The sequence below is a fragment of the Pelodiscus sinensis genome, unplaced genomic scaffold (assembly GCF_049634645.1).
Source record: "Pelodiscus sinensis isolate JC-2024 unplaced genomic scaffold, ASM4963464v1 ctg34, whole genome shotgun sequence".
Lineage (NCBI taxonomy): Eukaryota > Metazoa > Chordata > Testudines > Trionychidae > Pelodiscus > Pelodiscus sinensis.
The window spans coordinates 7,086,636-7,104,003 of NW_027465849.1; the positions used below are offsets into that span (position 1 = coordinate 7,086,636).

The following is a 17,368-nucleotide window of genomic DNA, read 5'->3' on the forward strand; positions in this document are numbered from 1 at the left end:
CCATCACCCCCCGGCTCTGTGTCCCCACGGGGGAGGGGGGGGAGGGGGAGAGCACCCCGCCCCGCAGCGGCTGGCCAGAGGGAGGGGGGTGCACCCCCACTGCTGCTGCCCCAGCTGGGCCGGGTCCCTGCGGCCGGGCGATCACACGGCACACGGCCTCAGTCCTGATCTTTATTGCCGGGCCCAGCCCCCCGCAGTAGAAACGCTCGTCTCCCGCAACGTCCTGGCGCCGGGGCCAGCCCCCGTCCCCGCGGCTGCGGCTCACACCTGGTGCGCGATCTGCTCCACCTTGCGGCGCATCTCCTCCGACTGCAGCTGCTCCAGCGTGAGCAGGGACAGGCCCAGCTGGTCCTCCTGGCAAGAGCACAGAGCGGGGCTGAGGCCCGGCCCAAGCCCACGCCTGGGGCCCCCGCCCGCGCCCCCGGGGGGCAGCGCTCACCTTGTGGAAGGGCTGGGCCATCTGGCGCAGGAAGTACTTGGCCACCTGCACGGCCTCGTCCACCGTGAGGTTGAGGTTGGCGTCCGTGATGTGCTCCTGGATCCACCGGGGCAGCTTCCCCCGCTTGTCGGCCCGGGCAAAGCGCTGCCGACGAGAGACCCAGACCCCCTGAGCCGTGGGGCGGGGGCAGGCGCCCGGGGGGAGAAGGGAGGGGAGCAGGGCTGCTGCCCTGAAGGCACATCAGCCCCCCGGCCCAGGGTGCCACCCGGTTAGCAGCCCCCCCCCCACCCACCTTGTCGGCAAACACCATGAGGCCGTAGTCCGTCTTGCCGCGGATGGCCCGGCCCACGCACTGCGCCGCGTGCCGCATGGCGTCGAAGGTCAGGAAGTCGTTCTCCCCGGATCTGGAACTGGTCCCGCAGGTACTCCAGCCGCGCCTGCGGGGGCGAGCGCAGGGCCGTGGGGCAGAGCTCGTGGGGCAGTGGCAGGGGCCGTGGCTCCTGAGGCCACTCCCCCCCCAGGTGAATCCCCTCCCTGCAGCGAGGGGGCAGGGCCCGGCCCGGCGCCCACTCACCTTGAGGATGCGGCTCTGGGTGTAGACGTAGGGGACGCCGAACATGATGACGGCTCGGCCGTAGTGGTGCACTGCAAGGCAGAGGGGTCAGGCTGCCACCCCGGCCGGCACCACGCAAGGGACCCGGGGTCAAGCCGAGGAATGCAGAATGGGGGGGGCTCCCCATACAGCACCCCTGGGTCTTAGTGTCCACCCACCCGCCGCCTCCTCTGGCCAGCCCCAGGCCAGTGCTGCCCGTGTCTCCGGTGCCCGGGCGAGGCGGCAGGGCCTCCCTTCCCAGCGGGCGGCACAGCGAGTTCATTCGTGGCGACAGATGATCAAAATCCCAGGGGGGTCGTCCGGGGTGGGGCCCTCGAATTCTGAGGTCAGCCCGGGGCGCAGGACACGGCCGTTCCACACGGCACAGCCCCAGCCGGTACTCACCGAAGTCGATGCCTTCGGACACCTTGCCCCTGGCCACGGACAGCAGGATGGCGCCCCGCCCGTTCTCGCAGGCCTGTGTGCAAAGGGGTCACGTCACGCTGGGACCTGCCCCCTGGCAGCGCCCAGACAGAGCCAGATTCAACCCCGGAGTCTCCCTCCTCCCCAGCTGGGCCCAGCCTGGCAGGGTCCCGCGGGTGCAAGGCCCTCGGGAGATGGAGAACTAGCATGGGGGGGGGTCCGGGCCCTGCGGAGCCAGCGGGACGCGGCTCAGGAAGCGCCACGCAGCCTGCGGGGGCCAGCGCCAGGACCGGACCGAGCCCACCCCCGGGCACTGCCCCGGCCCCCACCTCCTGGTACTTCTCCAGCGCCATGCTGGTCTCGGCCCCGTCCTGCGTCTCGATGAAGATCAGCTTGTTGCGCTGGATGTTCTCCAGGATGCCCTGCGGGGAGAGGCAGCCGGGCTCAGGCAGCGAGGCCGCAGGGGTTGGGGGGGGGGGGGGGGGGAGGTGCACAAGTCCCTTGGGTCAAGGCCCAGCAGGAAGCCAGCTGGGGCAGGGCAGGCTCTGAGACCCAGCACCCCCCTTTCCCCAGGCCCAGCCGCCAGAAGGGCCACTAGGAGAGGAGACCCCGCAGGGGAGGCCTGGCCCTTCCCTTCTCTTCTCAGCGGGTGGGGTTGAGTGGGGATGCAGCCGGGCACCCTGGTGCCAGGCCAGGCAGGGCTCTGCCTCGCCCAGGGGCCAGGCTGGGCGCCCCGGACAGCTGCGCCAGGAGAAACAGCTCCCCAGGCCCTCGCCGCGGCCCAGCGCCCACCAGGCCCCTACGGCTGCCAACAGGCCGGAGCCCGGGACACACCCCACAGCACCTGTCCTGCCAGCAGGGGCGCCGCCGAGGGGCGCTAGGGCCCTGCCCCCCCTGCACGCCGCACCCAGCTGTGGCGCCCGCCCCCTCGGGCTGGCCGGGTCCCGGAGACGCGCGTCGAGCTCCCCCCTCGGCACGGCGAGGGGCCAGCCTGGAGCCCGGACGCTCGCGGCGTTAACACGGCTCAGCCTAGGGACCCCCCAGCCCCCCCACCCCGCAGGCCCCGGCATGCTGCCCCCACACTGGCCAGGCCTTTTGGGCAGGGCCGGACGGGCCAGCAGCCGGAGCCCTCCCCGCACTTCTGGCAGACAAGCCGAGCGGGGAAATCCCCGGTCACACCGCCCAGGCCACCCTTTCCAGCAGCGCTGGCCAGAGCCGGGGCCCTCTGCGGCCAGCCGAGGGGGGTCCCCCGCCCCCGCCCCACACACCTGCTCGTACCAGGAGGCCACGATGTTCTCCATGTACTGGTAGCTGGTGAAGAAGGCCACGATGCCGTCGGGCACGATCGCCGACATCTCCAGCAGCAGGTTGCCGTAGTTCCGGATCACAGCTGCCAACGGGCGGGGAGGCTCGTGGGCCCACAGCCGGCGGGGCGGGGCCATGGGGGGGCCTCGGCCCTGCGGCTGAGATCTGGTCCCCTACTGGCCACTCTAGGGGCCACCCCACGGGGGGGGGGGGGGGTTCAGCTCCCCAAGGGCCAGGAGAGAGGCCACAGGCTGGAAACATGCCGGCCAGGCCGCCCGCTCAGGCCCCACATGGCCTGTGGGGCAGCCCTGCAGAGTAGCCCCCTCCTCCCCCCGAGCCTGGGGAGCTACATCCCCAGCAGCAGCTCCCACCGCCCAGGCTGGCACCGGGGACCCCAGGGCCAAGGCGGCGGGGCAGGAGAGGGAACGCCGGGGGGAGCCCACGTCCTGGGATGACCCCTGCCCCCCCCCGGCACCGCCCGGTAGCAGCCCTACCGATGTCCTCGCGGGTCTCGAACTTGGAGCTAATGGTCACCTGGTCGTTTCCTCGCCCCACAATCTGAAAGGAAAAGGCGACGCTGGCGAGGGGGCCGGGGCAGCGCTGGGCGCGGCCACCCGGGGGACCCAGCAACTGCCCAGGCGGGGAAGCATGGCACCCGTGGCCGACCCTCCCCCCGCGCCCACTCACCATGGGGCAGAGACAGGTCCTGGCCAGGGTCATGGTGAAGGTGGCCATGGTGACGGGGTGGAAGTCCAGGATCTTGGGGTAGATGTCCAGCGGGGACAGCGTCTGCCCGGGGAGAAGGGGCAACATGAGCCAGGGGGCCGGTCGCCAGGCAGCCCGTGGGCCTGGAGATGGGGGGGCGGATGCCAGCCACGGGCACCTCCAGGGCCTCTGCTGTGCCAGGGCTTGGGGTGCCCCCCCCGACTCCTGGGAGCCACACCGGGCCCGCAGCGCTGGGGCCCAACCCACGAGCCCCCGGCAGCCAGCCAGGCGCTCCCCGTATTGCCCCGTGGAGAAGCTGGGCTGGCCCAAGTCGCGGCCGGCCGGGGGAGCAAGGGCCTGTAGCAGACCCCCCCCCCCTCCGGCTGCCCCTTACCCCCGACGTGATGATGACCGACTGGAACCTCTCGAAGACGGGCTTGATGGCGATGGAGGCGTCCATGCAGCTGGAAGGAAGGACAAGTGTTGGGGGAGGGGCGCCCTACAGCAGCCCCCCCCCCCTCCCCCCCGTGCTTATGGTCTCCCCCCACCCACTCACCTGAAGTGCAGGACGGGGTTGGCGATGGTGGGGGTCCTGTCGTCGAAGGGTTCGATGATGATGGTGAAGCCTGCAGAGGAAGCCCCCGGGGTCAGCCAGCGGCCGGGGCCCTCGCCCGCCCCCTCCAGCACGGGCCTGGCTGCTCCCCAGTGTCGCCCGCAGCCGCCAGGCTCCGCGTCGGGCTGGTGCAACGGCTCCCCCACCGGCCCGGGGCACCCCGGGACTCTCCCCCGGCGGCGGGAGGACGAGCCGCTGGACGTGGGGGGCTTGGGCAGGGAGCGCGGAGGAAATGCTTCGTCTTTGCCCTTTGGCATCGGGCCGGCCGGGGCACGGGGGAGCGGCCGGGGCTGGATCCCCTTGCAGCGGACCCCAAGGGGGGGGAGCCTGAGGCGCTGGGGTCTGCGGGGAGCCGGGGGCAGAGCTGCCGGAGCAGGGCCGTGGCCGCACACGTCCTCGGGGGCGAGCGGCAGGCTGGCCAGGAGCCCCAGCTGCCCAGTGTTGGGCGGTACCCCGGTTTGCAGCCCCCCCACTCTGGATCCCGGGGGTGGCAGGGGACTGCAGACCAGCCCTCCGGGGGCCCGGGGCAGGGAGCGCCCAGCTCAAAGCTCTGCCGACTGCCCCAGCTCTCCCAGGACCCAGGGTCACAGCCGAGGGCGGGGCGGGCGTTTCCGGAGCCCCAGGGCCGGGAGAGCAAGGGGCAGCCGGCTGGCAGGCCTGGGGCGTCGGCCCGGGAGGTCACTGTCCCAGGCTGGCAGCAGCGTCTGCCCCGCCCCCCAGCCCCGCTCGCCCCTCCCACTCCGAGCCCTGCTCTCCCCCCTCCCTGCCCCCCAGCCCCACTGCCAGCACTAGGAGAGGAGCAGCCCCCCGCCGACCCTGCTGCCTTGTGCGGCTGAGCCCCCAGGCAGGTCGGCTGGAGTGCACAAGCCGCAGGCCGGGGCTCACCGTAACCCTAAGCGAGCGGCTTAGCGCTAAGAGGATTGGCGCCGCGGCCGACGGCTCACGGGGCTCGGGGGTATTTCTATTCCCTGGAACACCCTGGCAGCCCAGTGACCCCTCTCCCCCTGGGACTCCGGCACCCTGGCGGGACAGCCAGCCAGACTGGGCACGTTCTCCAGCCGCTGCCACCACCCCAAGCCTGCGTACGGCGCTCGGGGAAGGGCGTCCCCAAAACCCAGCCCCTGGCACCGAGGGACGGAGCCTGCGCTCCCCTCCGACCGGCAGGGAAAGCCGGGGGCGCCCGGGCCCGCCTCACCCTTGGCGTAGGTGCTGACCAGCGTGGCGAAGTTGGCGAGGAGGGTGATGGGGGAGAAGTCGGCGAGGTCCACGATCTCCAGCGTGCGGAGCAGGGAGCGCAGGCGCTCGGCACAGAACCTACGGCAGCGGGAGAGGCCCGGGGGCGTGACCGCGGTGGGCAGCGGGACAGACCCCCCTTGCTGGGCCTGCCAGAGCCGCCCCGGGCCGCTGCCGCGCCCATGGGCATGGACCCCGCCTAGCCCCACTGCAGAGCCCATCTGCCGAGCCCCACCACGCACAGGGCCCCCCCATGGGCAGGCTCAGCACAGCCAAGAGGGGCAGAGAGACCTGCCAGCGCAGAGCACAGAGATCCCTGTTCAAGGGGAGAGTGCAGCACAGAGCGGAGGGGCGGGGGGCTCAGCCAGGGGCCCAGAGCGGAGGGGCGGGGGGGCTCAGCTGGGGGCCCAGAGCGGAGGGGCGGGGGGACCGGCCAGGCAGGGGCCCAGAGCGGAGGGGCGGGGGGACCGGCCAGGCAGGGGCCCAGAGCGGAGGGGCGGGGGGACCGGCCAGGCAGGGGCCCAGAGCGGAGGGGCGGGGGGCCTGGCCAGGCAGGGGCCCAGAGCGGAGGGGCGGGGGGACCGGCCAGGCAGGGGCCCAGAGCGGAGGGGCGGGGGGGCTCAGCTGGGGGCCCAGAGCGGAGGGGCGGGGGGGCTCAGCTGGGGGCCCAGAGCGGAGGGGCGGGGGGGCTCAGCTGGGGGCCCAGAGCGGAGGGGCGGGGGGCTCAGCTGGGGGCCCAGAGCGGAGGGGCGGGGGGCCCGGCCAGGCAGGGGCGCAGAGGGCGGGGGGCCCGGCCAGGCAGGGGCCCAGAGCGGAGGGGCGGGGGGCCCGGCCGGGCAGGGGCGCAGAGGGCGGGGGGCCCGGCCGGGCAGGGGCGCAGAGCGGAGGGGCGGGGGGCCCGGCCAGGCAGGGGCGCAGAGGGCGGGGGGCCCGGCCAGGCAGGGGCCCAGAGCGGAGGGGCGGGGGGCCTGGCCAGGCAGGGGCGCAGAGGGCGGGGGGCCCGGCCGGGCAGGGGCGCAGAGGGCGGGGGGCCCGGCCGGGCAGGGGCCCAGAGCGGAGGGGCGGGGGGCCCGGCCGGGCAGGGGCCCAGAGGGCGGGGGGCCCGGCCGGGCAGGGGCGCAGAGGGCGGGGGGCCCGGCCGGGCAGGGGCGCAGAGGGCGGGGGGCCCGGCCGGGCAGGGGCGCAGAGGGCGGGGGGGGCCGGCCGGGCAGGGGCGCAGAGGGCGGGGGGCCCGGCCGGGCAGGGGCGCAGAGGGCGGGGGGCCCGGCCGGGCAGGGGCGCAGAGGGCGGGGGGCCCGGCCGGGCAGGGGCGCAGAGGGCGGGGGGCCCGCGGGCCAGGCCCAGGCCAGCCGCTTACCGCAGTGGCTTGCGCTCGATGCAGACCTTCTCGAAGACGTCCTTGAGGAAGGAGGGGGGGCTCTCCTGCACCATGTGGTGCACCCGCAGCCGCGCCTTCAGGTACTCCAGGAAGCGCTTCATGAAGCCCACGAAGTGCTCGGCCGTCCGGATGTTCCCAGGCACGGCCTCTGCAAGGGCACCGGCTCACCCTGGCTCCCAGCCTGCCCCGCCCCACGCCCGCCCCCCAGGGGGCCACTGCTGGGGGAGCCTGCCACTGGGCCCTGCCGCCGCCCACCCCTCCCCGTGCCCAAGTCCAGGCTGGGCGTGCCCCATGCGCCCGCAGGGCTGGACTCAGGCCCCAAGGGGAGCAGAGGAGCCGGCAGGGAGGGGGCTGAGAAACGCCGGCTCCTCACAGCCTGCCCCGGGCCGGGGAACAGCCCCCGGCTACCCCAGTCCAGAGGCCCAGCACCCCCGTTCTAGCTGCTCTGGGGGCGCTGGTCCCAGCCACACCCCCCTCCCCCCCGGCAGCTGGCAGGGCCCACCTTGGAGAATCTCATCGGGCAGCACCGGGTTGGCCAGGTAGACGTCGGTTTCCCGGGCAATGTTGGCGTCTCTCAGCCCTTCCACCAGCCGCCTGTACTCCTCCTTCAGCTTCTGGGCATCCGTCTCCTTGATCCTGGAAGGGGAGCAGGGCCCGTGAGGCGGCGAGGGGGCAGGCGGGGGGAGCAGGGCACAGAGAGGGCGCAGGCTGGGGGGTGGGGGGAGCAGGGAGGGCAGGTGGGGAGGGCAGGGGGACAGGGAGGCCCAGCGGGTGAAGCCAGGGGGACAGTCCAAGACTCAAGCCGGGGGGTGAAGCCAGGGGGACAGTCCAAGACTCAAGCCGGGGGGTGAAGCCGGGGGGACAGTCCAAGACTCAAGCCGGGGGGTGAAGCCGGGGGGACAGTCCAAGACTCAAGCCGGGGGGTGAAGCCGGGGGGGCAGGCGGGGGCGGGGCACTCACTTCTGGACGGTGGCCTGCAGCGTGGCGACGTTGGCCTGGCAGCGATCCAGCGTGCGGCGCGTGATGTTCACCCCCATGGAGTCGATGCAGACGTTGTCTGCGGGAACAGGCAGCCGTCTGCGCGGGAACCCGGCGGGCAGGGGAGGACCTGGGCCCGGAGGGAGGGGCCAGGCGGGGCAGAGGCCCCCGGGTGGGAGGGCAGGTGCAGGCAGGAGCAGCGTCCCGCCCCGAGTGCTGGCAGGACACAGGGCCGGGGGGACTCGGGCGCCCTGCGCCGGGCCGGTTCCACGCCAGAGCGTGGCCCCAGGGCGCCGGATCCCAGCAGCGACTGGGCCCAGCCAGAGCACAGAGGGGCTGACGGGAGGGGAGGGGGGAAGGGATCCACTCGCCCCCTGGGGGAGCCTGGGACTGACCCCACCAGGAGGGGGGCCTTCCCGGGGGGCTGCTGGACTCCCCACAGCACGTTCAAAGCAGCTGGCACATGAGCCAGCCCCACAGTGACAGGGGCTCAGCCGCCCCCCCAGGGGCCCTTCGCGCACAATGGCAGCCAGGAACCGGGCACATAGGGCAGGAAGCCTGCCCCCCCCCCGCCAGGGATTCCCATCCATTCCCAGTGGCAGGAAGCCCCGCCCCAAGGGCTCCCAGCCATTCCCCCCCAGGGCAGGAAGTCCCGCCCCAAGGGCTCCCAGCCATTCCCCCCCAAGGCAGGAAGCCCCGCCCCAAGTGCTCCCAGCCATTCCCCCCCAGGGCAGGAAGCCCCGCCCCAAGTGCTCCCAGCCATTCCCCCCCAGGGCAGGAAGCCCCGCCCCAAGTGCTCCCAGCCATTCCCCCCCAGGGCAGGAAGCCCCGCCCCAAGGGCTCCCAGCCATTCCCCCCCAGGGCAGGAAGCCCCGCCCCAAGGGCTCCCAGCCATTCCCCCCCAGGGCAGGAAGCCCCTCCCCAAGGGCTCCCGCCCCTTCTCCCCCCAGGGTAGGAAGCCCCGCCCCCTGGCAGCTCCCATCCGCGCAGGGTCAGCCACCCCCATTACCGATGTTGTGAGCTTCGTCAAACACGACGACGGATTTCTTGGCCAGCTCCTTGGAGACCAGGTCTGCGATCTTGGGGTCCAGCAGGTAGTGGTAGCTGTACACCACCACGTTGGCGTGGAGGATCTGCCCGGAGTCGGGAAGGGTCAATGCCCAGGGGTGGCCTGCCCCAGGCGGACACACCTCCCTGGTGAGCCCTGGAAGGCCACGGGCCAGCAGCCCGGGGCGAGGGAGGCCCTGCCCTAGCCGGACAGGCTGCACGGCCCCCTGGCAGCTGTGGGTGGGACGGGACGGGGGGCTGCTCTAGCTGCCCAGGTCCACGGGCAACGGGAGAGCCCGGCCCCGCGGGGGAAGCCGAGTCACTCGGGGCAGCGGGGGAGTGCCCAGCTGGGGGGGGCGGAGGCGGCCGGAGGACAGGCTGGCATTGCGCCCAGGGGGGCGGGAGAGGGGGTCCCAGGCCGTGCTGAGCCGAGCTCTCAGCCGGGCCACCCCGCAGCTGCCAGGAAGGGGGGGGGGAGCCGCAGGGAGCCCCCAGCTCTCAGGAGAGCGCCCCAGCCCGTGGCAGGGCCCCCAGGGCACGAGGGACCCGCCCCGTACCGAGTAGCGGGCGAGGAAGTACGGGCACCAGCCCTTCTGCCGACAGAAGCCTTTCAGGTCGTCCAGGTTGTACACGCCATAGGGGAGGGGCACCTGGCGCCCGTTGGCGTCAAACTCCTGCGGGGCAACAGCACATCAGGGCCTGGCGCGGGCCCCCCTCCTGCCTCCGCTGGTCACCCGCCCCAGATCAGCTCCTCCCTCCCTTCGCGTCCCACCCCGCCGAGCGCCAAACGGGCTGCAGGGACGTTTCCCGCCAGCGCTCATGGCGAGGGGCAGGAGCCGCCCCCCCCGTTGGTGCCACCTGGTGGAGGGCAGGAGGGGTCTGATCTCCGCACCGTTCTGCGTGCGGTCTCTAAGAGCGGCCAGACCGGGTCAGACCAAAGGGCCATCCAGGCCAGTGTCCTGTCGGCCGACAGCGGCCAGTGCCGGGGCCCCAGAGGGAGGGAACAGAACCGGGAATCATCTAGTATCCCTGCCCTGTCGCCCGTTCCCAGCCCGACACGAGGCTAGGGACACCTGCCATCCCGGCTAATCACCATTGATAGACCCATCCCCCATGAATCTATCCAGCTCGTTTTTGAATCCCGGTAAAATCCAGGCCTTCATCACATCCTGTGGCGAGGAGTTCCACAGGTTGCCTCCTAGGGAGAGCCCGTAGCGGGCTGCTCGCAGGACAATGTTGGCATCCGGCCTGGGAGCGAAGTCCAGGGATGCACAGGCGCTGCTGGGGCAGGCGGGAACCGCTCGGGGGGACGAAGGCCCAAGAGGTGGGACTCAGGATCCCCGGGCTGTACTTGCCCAATGAGGTGGCGGGGGGCGGCACTTGGTGTTGCCCCGAGAGCTTCCTGTGCTCCACAAGCCTCCTGTTTCACGGCCAAGAGCCGCTCCAGCCTAGAGCTCGGGGTGGCGCAGGTCCCTCGGGGAGCAGGGGCCCCCGGTGTCCGGAGGGGGCCTTGGCGAGAGACAGGAGCGCGGCCAGCTCAGAGGGGCCTACGGCCGAACCCCCAGAGCAGGGCCCCAGCGGCCAGTCGTACGCGCGCTGGAGCCGTGGGACACACTGGGAGGAACCCAGGAGCCAGGCCCCTCAGGCAGGCGCGCTCCCGCTGGGGACTTGGTTTCACACGGGGCCAACTGTTTCCGGCACCGCCCCTCCCCGGGGAAACCGAAGGAGGCTGAGCCGGGAGGTGGGGCCAGGGAGCTCCCGCCCAGGAGCCCTCTTACCTCGAAGAAGCGGCACGAGGGGGCGGCCCTGTCCCGCTGCTGCTGCGCCCGCACGTACGAGGCCGTCAGGCTCAGACACTTGCCGTCCACCTCCTTCCCGAAGCGCAGGGCGCTCACCTGCAACGGGAGCCGTCAGCGCGGCCTCGCCGGGACAGGCCCCGGGGGCACGGAGCCGCCCGCCGCCCACTCAGCCGCTCCGCAGACGCCCCCGGAGCAGCCGTGGCCCCGGCCCAGGGTGCGCCCCGGAACGGGAGAGCCTGGCCTGGGGCAGCAGACCAGCCAGGGAGCCCAGCGCACACTCACCTCGGGGTGGATGCAGAGGTTCTTCCTGGAGCTCAGGGCCAGGCCGAGGAAGGAGAGTTTCTCCCCCGTCTGCTTCTCGTAGAAATTCAGGAGCTTCCGCAGTTCCTCGATGACCTGTCGGAGCCAGGGGCGGTGAGGGCCCCGCCGTGCCCCCCCCCAGGGCAGCGAGGGGCCCGACTGCGCTCCCCCCGCTGTGCTCCTCCAGGACAGTGAGGGGCCCGACCGCAATCCCCCCACCGTGCCCCCCCCAGGGCAGCGAAGGGCCCGACCACAATCCCCCCACCGTGCCCCCCCCAGGGCAGCGAGGGGCCCGACCGCAATCCCCCCACTGTGCCCCCCCCCAGGGCAGCGAGGGGCCCGACCACAATCCCCCCACCGTGCCCCCCCCAGGGCAGCGAGGGGCCCGACCGCAATCCCCCCACCGTGCCCCCCCAGGGCAGCGAGGGGCCCCGCCATGGCTTCCCCCTCCAGGGCAGCGAGGGGCCCGACCACAATCCCCCCACCAGGGCAGCGAGGGGCCCGACCGCAATCCCCCCACCGTGCCCCCCCCAGGGCAGCGAGGGGCCCCGCCATGGCTTCCCCCTCCAGGGCAGCGAGGGGCCCGACCACAATCCCCCCACCAGGGCAGCGAGGGGCCCGACCGCAATCCCCCCACCGTGCCCCCCCCAGGGCAGCGAGGGGCCCCGCCATGGCTTCCCCTTCCAGGGCAGCGAGGGGCCCGACCGCAATCCCCCCACCAGGGCAGCGAGGGGCCCGACCGCAATCCCCCCACCGTGCCCCCCCCAGGGCAGCGAGGGGCCCCGCCATGGCTTCCCCTTCCAGGGCAGCGAGGGGCCTGACCACAATCCCCCCACCGTGCCCCCCCCAGGGCAGCGAGGGGCCCCGCCATGGCTTCCCCTTCCAGGGCAGCGAGGGGCCTGACCACAATCCCCCCACCGTGCCCCCCCCAGGGCAGCGAGGGGCCCCGCCATGGCTTCCCCTTCCAGGGCAGCGAGGGGCCCGACCGCAATCCCCCCACCAGGGCAGCGAGGGGCCCGACTGCAATCCCCCCACCGTGCCCCCCGCAGGGCAGCGAGGGGCCCCGCCATGGCTCCCCCCCCAGGGCAGCGAGGGGCCCAACCACGATCCCCCCGCCATACCACCCCCCAGGGCAGCAAGGGGCCCCTCTGCACTCCTCCAAGCACCCCCCCCAAGGGCAGAAAGGGGCCCGGCCCGCTACCCCCAAGCCCTCCCCCCAAGGCAGCCGAAGGGCCCTGGCCCGATCCCCCCAACTCAGGACTGTGCAGGCCCCACCACATACTGGCCCCTCGTGGTCACCTTCTCGATCTCGGGCACGGTTCTGGAGCAGTAGATCAGCTTGGTCACCTCCAGCGGATGGGCCTGGGGAGAGAGGCCAGGTCCCTGCGTTGCTGGGCGGGGGCTTGGCTGGCCCCAGCGGCTGCCACTGCGGAACCTGGAACAGCCAGGCCACTTCCCCCCTCCCCCACCCCATCCCAGCTGCAGCCCCGGGGAAGGGCGAGAGCAGCCAGCACAGAGGGGCAGAGCCTGCAGGGAGGAGGCCTTGATCCCCGCCCCCAGATCAGGGCTCTGCCAGCTCCAGCCCCTGCACGGGGCTCTGGGCCCGCCCCCCCAGGAGGTCTGCGGGACAGCGCCAGGGCTGCAGCCACGCTGGACTCGGTGCCCCCCACCCGGCAGCCCCAGCCTGGCACTCACCCGCTGGTAGGCCACAATGAGCGACAGGAGGGAAACGGTCTTCCCGGTCCCCGAGGGCATTTCCAGCACACCATGGCCCTGGGAGAGAAGAGCCGTCACCGGGGGAGCCCCGAGCCGTGAGGGGGGCTAGAGGAGAGACTGAGCCAGGGAGGGGCAAAGCAAGGAGGGGAGGCAGAGAGAGTCCTGCAAGCCGGCAAGGCCGGGGCAGAAGTGGGGGGTGGGGCCGGACCCCACTGAGACTGGCTGGAGCAGGGACAGAGTCACCCCTGGGGACAGGACGGCACGTCAGAGCCTGGCACCCGCCCCCCGTTCTTAGGCTCCAGGGGCCCCCCCAACCCGCCCCCCCACTCCCTGGCTGCCCAGGCTGGGAACCTCTGGGGCACCCTCCTGCCTTCTGGAGCGGCAGGGGGAGGGGAGGGCCAGCCCGGCAGTCAGCCCCCCACGGCGTATCCCTCCCGGCACACACCGCTTCACCCTGCGAATTCCCGAGTGGGCCCGTGTGCCACCCAGCCCAGGGCACCCGAGCGGGCGACCGGGCATTTCCCCGGGCACAGTGAGGTGCGCCACCCTCAGCGCCCCGCCCCCCAGCCGAGACCTTGGCATCCAGCGTCCGCTTGAGCTCCAGCATGTAGGAGTACTGCTCCGGGTAGATGTAGTCATAGGGGAAATACACCAGCAGCCCCTCGATGTTCAGCCTGGCAGGGAGATCACGGCGCCGGGTCAGAGCGCAGCCGAATCATCGCTAGGAGGGGCAGCCTGGCACGGTGGCACAGAGGAGGCTGGCCCAGCAGCGAGCAAGCGGGGAGAGCACCCGTCCTCTGCCCCTCCCTCCCCACCTCTGCCCAGCCCAGCGGAACGCCCCATTCCACCCCAAATCCCCCTGCCCCTTCTCAGGCCTTTCCTCCGCTTGTAAGCAGTGGGACTGTCAGCAGGAAAACGTCAGCGGCTACACGGTTACTACAACGATGGAAAGTCCAGAAGACAGGAGCTAGGAGGGGAGGCTGAACGAACTGGGCTTGTTTAGTTTGGAAAGGAGAAGCTGGAGAGGGGACGTGAGAGGGGTTTTCACCCTACAAGGGGGTCACAAGGAGGAGGAAGAAAAATTGTTCTTGGCCTCTGAGGATAGGCCAAGCAGCAAGGGGCTGAAATTGCAGCCAGGGAGGTTGAGGTTGGACATTAGGGAAAACTTCCTGCCTGCCAGGGTGGTGAAACACTGGGATAAGTTGCCTGGGGAGGTTGTGGAATCTCCAGCACTGGGGATATTTCCGAGCAGGTTGGACAGACGCCTGTCAGAGATGGTCTTGATGGTGCTTGGTCCTGCCGTGAGGGCCGGGGACTGGATTCAATGACCTTTCGAGGGTCCTCCCAGTTCTAGGATTCTAAGACACCACAAAGACCCCGTAGAGATCTGCACGGCCCGATTTTCCTGGGCAGGACGGCTCCGTGTTGTCCTCTTCCTGGCGGTGTTACGATTCTGCCACCGTTCTCTGCTCCCCCGAGAGCCTTTATTAAACACGCCAGGTGTGACGATGAGTCCCAGTTGCTGAACTTCCTGGGCCTTTTACTTCATCCCTTTGCTCCAGTATCGACTCTTGCAACTCCAACAGAGCCCGAGCGCTGGTCCCAGGCAGGGCACCCCGGGGCAGAAATCTCCCCAGCAAGCAAGGGTGCAAAGAAATTCCCAAGTGTCTCAAAAACATCCTTGTCTTCCTTAGCAGCGCCCCTTGCCAGTAATCCCGGCAGCCGGCCCTCGGGGGCTTCCTGCTCCTATGAATCGGGGCCGTGCTCGGTTAGGGTTACCGTGCTTCCGGGTTCTCCCAGACTCGGCCTCTGTCTTAAGCCTCCTTTCTCAGTCCGGGGAGGGTTTTAAAATGCCAGGAAACGTCTGGAGGTTTTGTACAGCAGAGACGGTGCCGCTCAGAACGAACCCTGGCGGGTCCGAGTGCCGATCGCGCCATCCTCCGGAGAGCCACAGGTGCCAGGTCCCACCCCCAGGCTCGGAGAGGGGCCTGAAAGCACAGGGAGGTGCTGCCCGTGCCCCAGCTGCTCTGCCACCACAAGGAGCCACGGCCCCCCAGTGCCGGGAGCGCCCCCCGCAACGCCCCAACACGCACCCTAGGGATCCTCTGCTGCGCCCCCCCCGCTGCCTGCAACGCCCCCAGCTCCCCATCGCCCCTTCTCCCAGCCCGCTCAGCCCCCTCTTCCCCTCCCCCTCCCCTCCCCCCATCGCCCCTTCTCCCAGCCCGCTCAGCCCCCCCTTCCCCTCCCCCTCCCCTCCCCCCCATCGCCCCTTCTCCCAGCCCGCTCAGCCCCCTCTTCCCCTCCCCCTCCCCCTCCCCCCCATCGCCCCTTCTCCCAGCCCGCTCAGCCCCCTCTTCCCCTCCCCCTCCCCTCCCCCCATCGCCCCTTCTCCCAGCCCGCTCAGCCCCCCTCTTCCCCTCCCCCTCCCCTCCCCTCCCCCCATCGCCCCTTCTCCCAGCCCGCTCAGCCCCCTCTTCCCCTCCCCCTCCCCTCCCCCCATCGCCCCTTCTCCCAGCCCGCTCAGCCCCCCCTCTTCCCCTCCCCCTCCCCTCCCCTCCCCCCCATCTCCCAGCCCGCTCAGCCCCCCTCTTCCCCTCCCCCTCCCCTCCCCCCATCGCCCCTTCTCCCAGCCCGCTCAGCCCCCTCTTCCCCTCCCCCTCCCCCCCATCGCCCCTTCTCCCAGCCCGCTCAGCCCCCCTCTTCCCCTCCCCCTCCCCTCCCCCCATCGCCCCTTCTCCCAGCCCGCTCAGCCCCCTCTTCCCCTCCCCCTCCCCCCCATCGCCCCTTCTCCCAGCCCGCTCAGCCCCCCTCTTCCCCTCCCCCTCCCCTCCCCCCATCGCCCCTTCTCCCAGCCCGCTCAGCCCCCTCTTCCCCTCCCCCTCCCCCCCATCGCCCCTTCTCCCAGCCCGCTCAGCCCCCTCTTCCCCTCCCCCTCCCCCCCATCGCCCCTTCTCCCAGCCCGCTCAGCCCCCTCTTCCCCTCCCCCTCCCCTCCCCCCCATCGCCCCTTCTCCCAGCCCGCTCAGCCCCCCCTCACAGCCCCGCCCCTCCCCACTCACTTCATGGCTCCGAACCTTTCCCACGCACCGCATCCCAGTTCCCACCTCGGTCCGATTCCCCCCCCCCCGCCTATTGGCTGAGTCCGGTCACTGGGTGACGCCAGCGCCAGTCAGGGCCGGGAGGCGGGGCCTGGCCGCGGGATCCGACCGCGTGGGCAGGCCTGAGCAATCGAGCCCAGAGCGCTGCAGCGCCCGCCCGCCCTGGAGCGCGGGCAGAGGGGCTCTGGGGGCGGGGCCAGGAGGATGGGGGCGGGGCTAGGGGGAGGATCTGGCGATAGGGCAAGTTTTCCCCACTGCGGGGGCTTCAGTGTGGGAGCGTCAGCGCCCTGCCCCCCCCCCGCGGCCCCCCCATCGCCCCCCCTCCCCCACTCCCCCTCCTGGGGGTAGCTCTACCCCCCCCATCTCACCACGGTTAGAGGCCCCCTAAGTCCCCAGCGCCTGGAGTCCTGGGAATCGCCACTTCCAAATTATCCCCAGGAAGGGGACCAGACCCTTGGAGCTGACCCAGGGCGTCTCTCCCCAATCGCTGCCCCCTCCCCTCCCCCATCGCTGCCCCCTCCCCTCCCCCGTCACTGCCCACTGCTCCCCTCCCCTCCCCAATCGCTGCCCCCTCCCCGCCCCCATCGCTGCCCGCTCCCCTCCCCTCCCCTCCCCCATCGCTGCCCCCTCCCCTCCCCCGTCACTGCCCCTTCCCCTCCCCTGCCTTAATCCTGCACCTCTCACCCCCTTACCCCAGCCAATGCTCCCTTCCCTTTGCCCCCCCCCCCACTGCTGTCTACCTCCCTCTGCCTGGCACGCGGCTCGCTGCGCCCCACCCCTGCTCCGTTTGCTGCTTCCCAGCACCTACTCCATCCACTGCCCACTGCTATTGCTCCCCTGCTTGGTTCACTGCACACTGCCCTCCTGCCCCCTCCACTTGCTCCCCTCCCACTCCCCTGTGTCACAGGGTGGGGGGTCCCCGGGCCCGGCCTCCCCATCCGCAGCCAGACGTGACTCTCAGCCGGCAGGGAGAACAGAAGGTTTATTGGTTCCCAGGGACACGGCAGAGAACAGACTTGTTGTTTTATAAAGATAATATTTTATTTAACAAGATTTCAGTGATTTCCATAATAAACCTAATGAAAACGGGAGGTTGGAGTGTAGTGGGGCCTATTTGAAGACACGGGAGAGTGGGCGGGCTTTCTAAAAGCCCCTCCCCCAGCCTTGCGGGAGGGACGACTGGACCCGTGCTCAACTAATTCCTGGGGACAAATAATGACAAAAAGGGTAAGGAGTGCAGGTTTATAACTAGGGAACCGGATGGGGACAGCGAGCAGAGAACCCCGGACAGCGCCCACTGCTCCTCAAAGCTGTCGAAGGAGCCAGCGGACGCCGCCCAGAGGAGCTCTGCCCGGATACGTGAAACCAGGGAGGAACGGAAATAGGCCCCACAGTCGCAGAGAACCCCCTCGTCCAGCATCCTGCTCCTGGTGTTATAGATAGCGGTGTTTGCCAGGCCAGGAGCAGGTTGACAAGGAGGTCTCACGACTTTGTGGGGCCAGATAGGGTGTGCATACAGGAAAAGGTGAGGGGAGAAGTGCAGCCAGAACCTCAGTAAGTTCTGGAGGAGCCGGAATAGGGGCTGCACCCTGGCGCATTCGAGGTAGACGTGCGCCAGGTTCTCCCTCACGCCGCAGAAGGGGCAGGTGTCCGGGATAGGGGTGAACCGCGCCAGGTACGCGCCCGTGCTCACGGCTCCGTGCAGGAGTCGCCAACTGATGTCCCCGATGGGCCACGGGATTA

General features: G+C 71.5%; 1 protein-coding gene across 1 annotated transcript; it reads right to left on the bottom strand.

Moving 5' to 3' along the window:
* Positions 1–157: 157 nt before the first annotated feature.
* ERCC2 (ERCC excision repair 2, TFIIH core complex helicase subunit) lies at positions 158–15,700 on the bottom strand. The gene is given in 24 exon segments (XM_075915368.1): positions 158–354; positions 440–583; positions 732–836; positions 838–876; positions 1,014–1,084; positions 1,437–1,509; positions 1,784–1,876; positions 2,723–2,844; positions 3,254–3,317; positions 3,447–3,548; positions 3,859–3,928; positions 4,021–4,090; positions 5,273–5,391; positions 6,668–6,836; positions 7,191–7,324; positions 7,649–7,745; positions 8,676–8,799; positions 9,271–9,387; positions 10,492–10,608; positions 10,795–10,908; positions 12,112–12,174; positions 12,508–12,585; positions 13,103–13,202; positions 15,587–15,700. Coding segments are annotated over 24 exon segments (2,283 nt in total). The 5' UTR covers positions 15,592–15,700; the 3' UTR covers positions 158–261.
* Between the last annotated feature and the right edge of the window lie 1,668 nt (positions 15,701–17,368).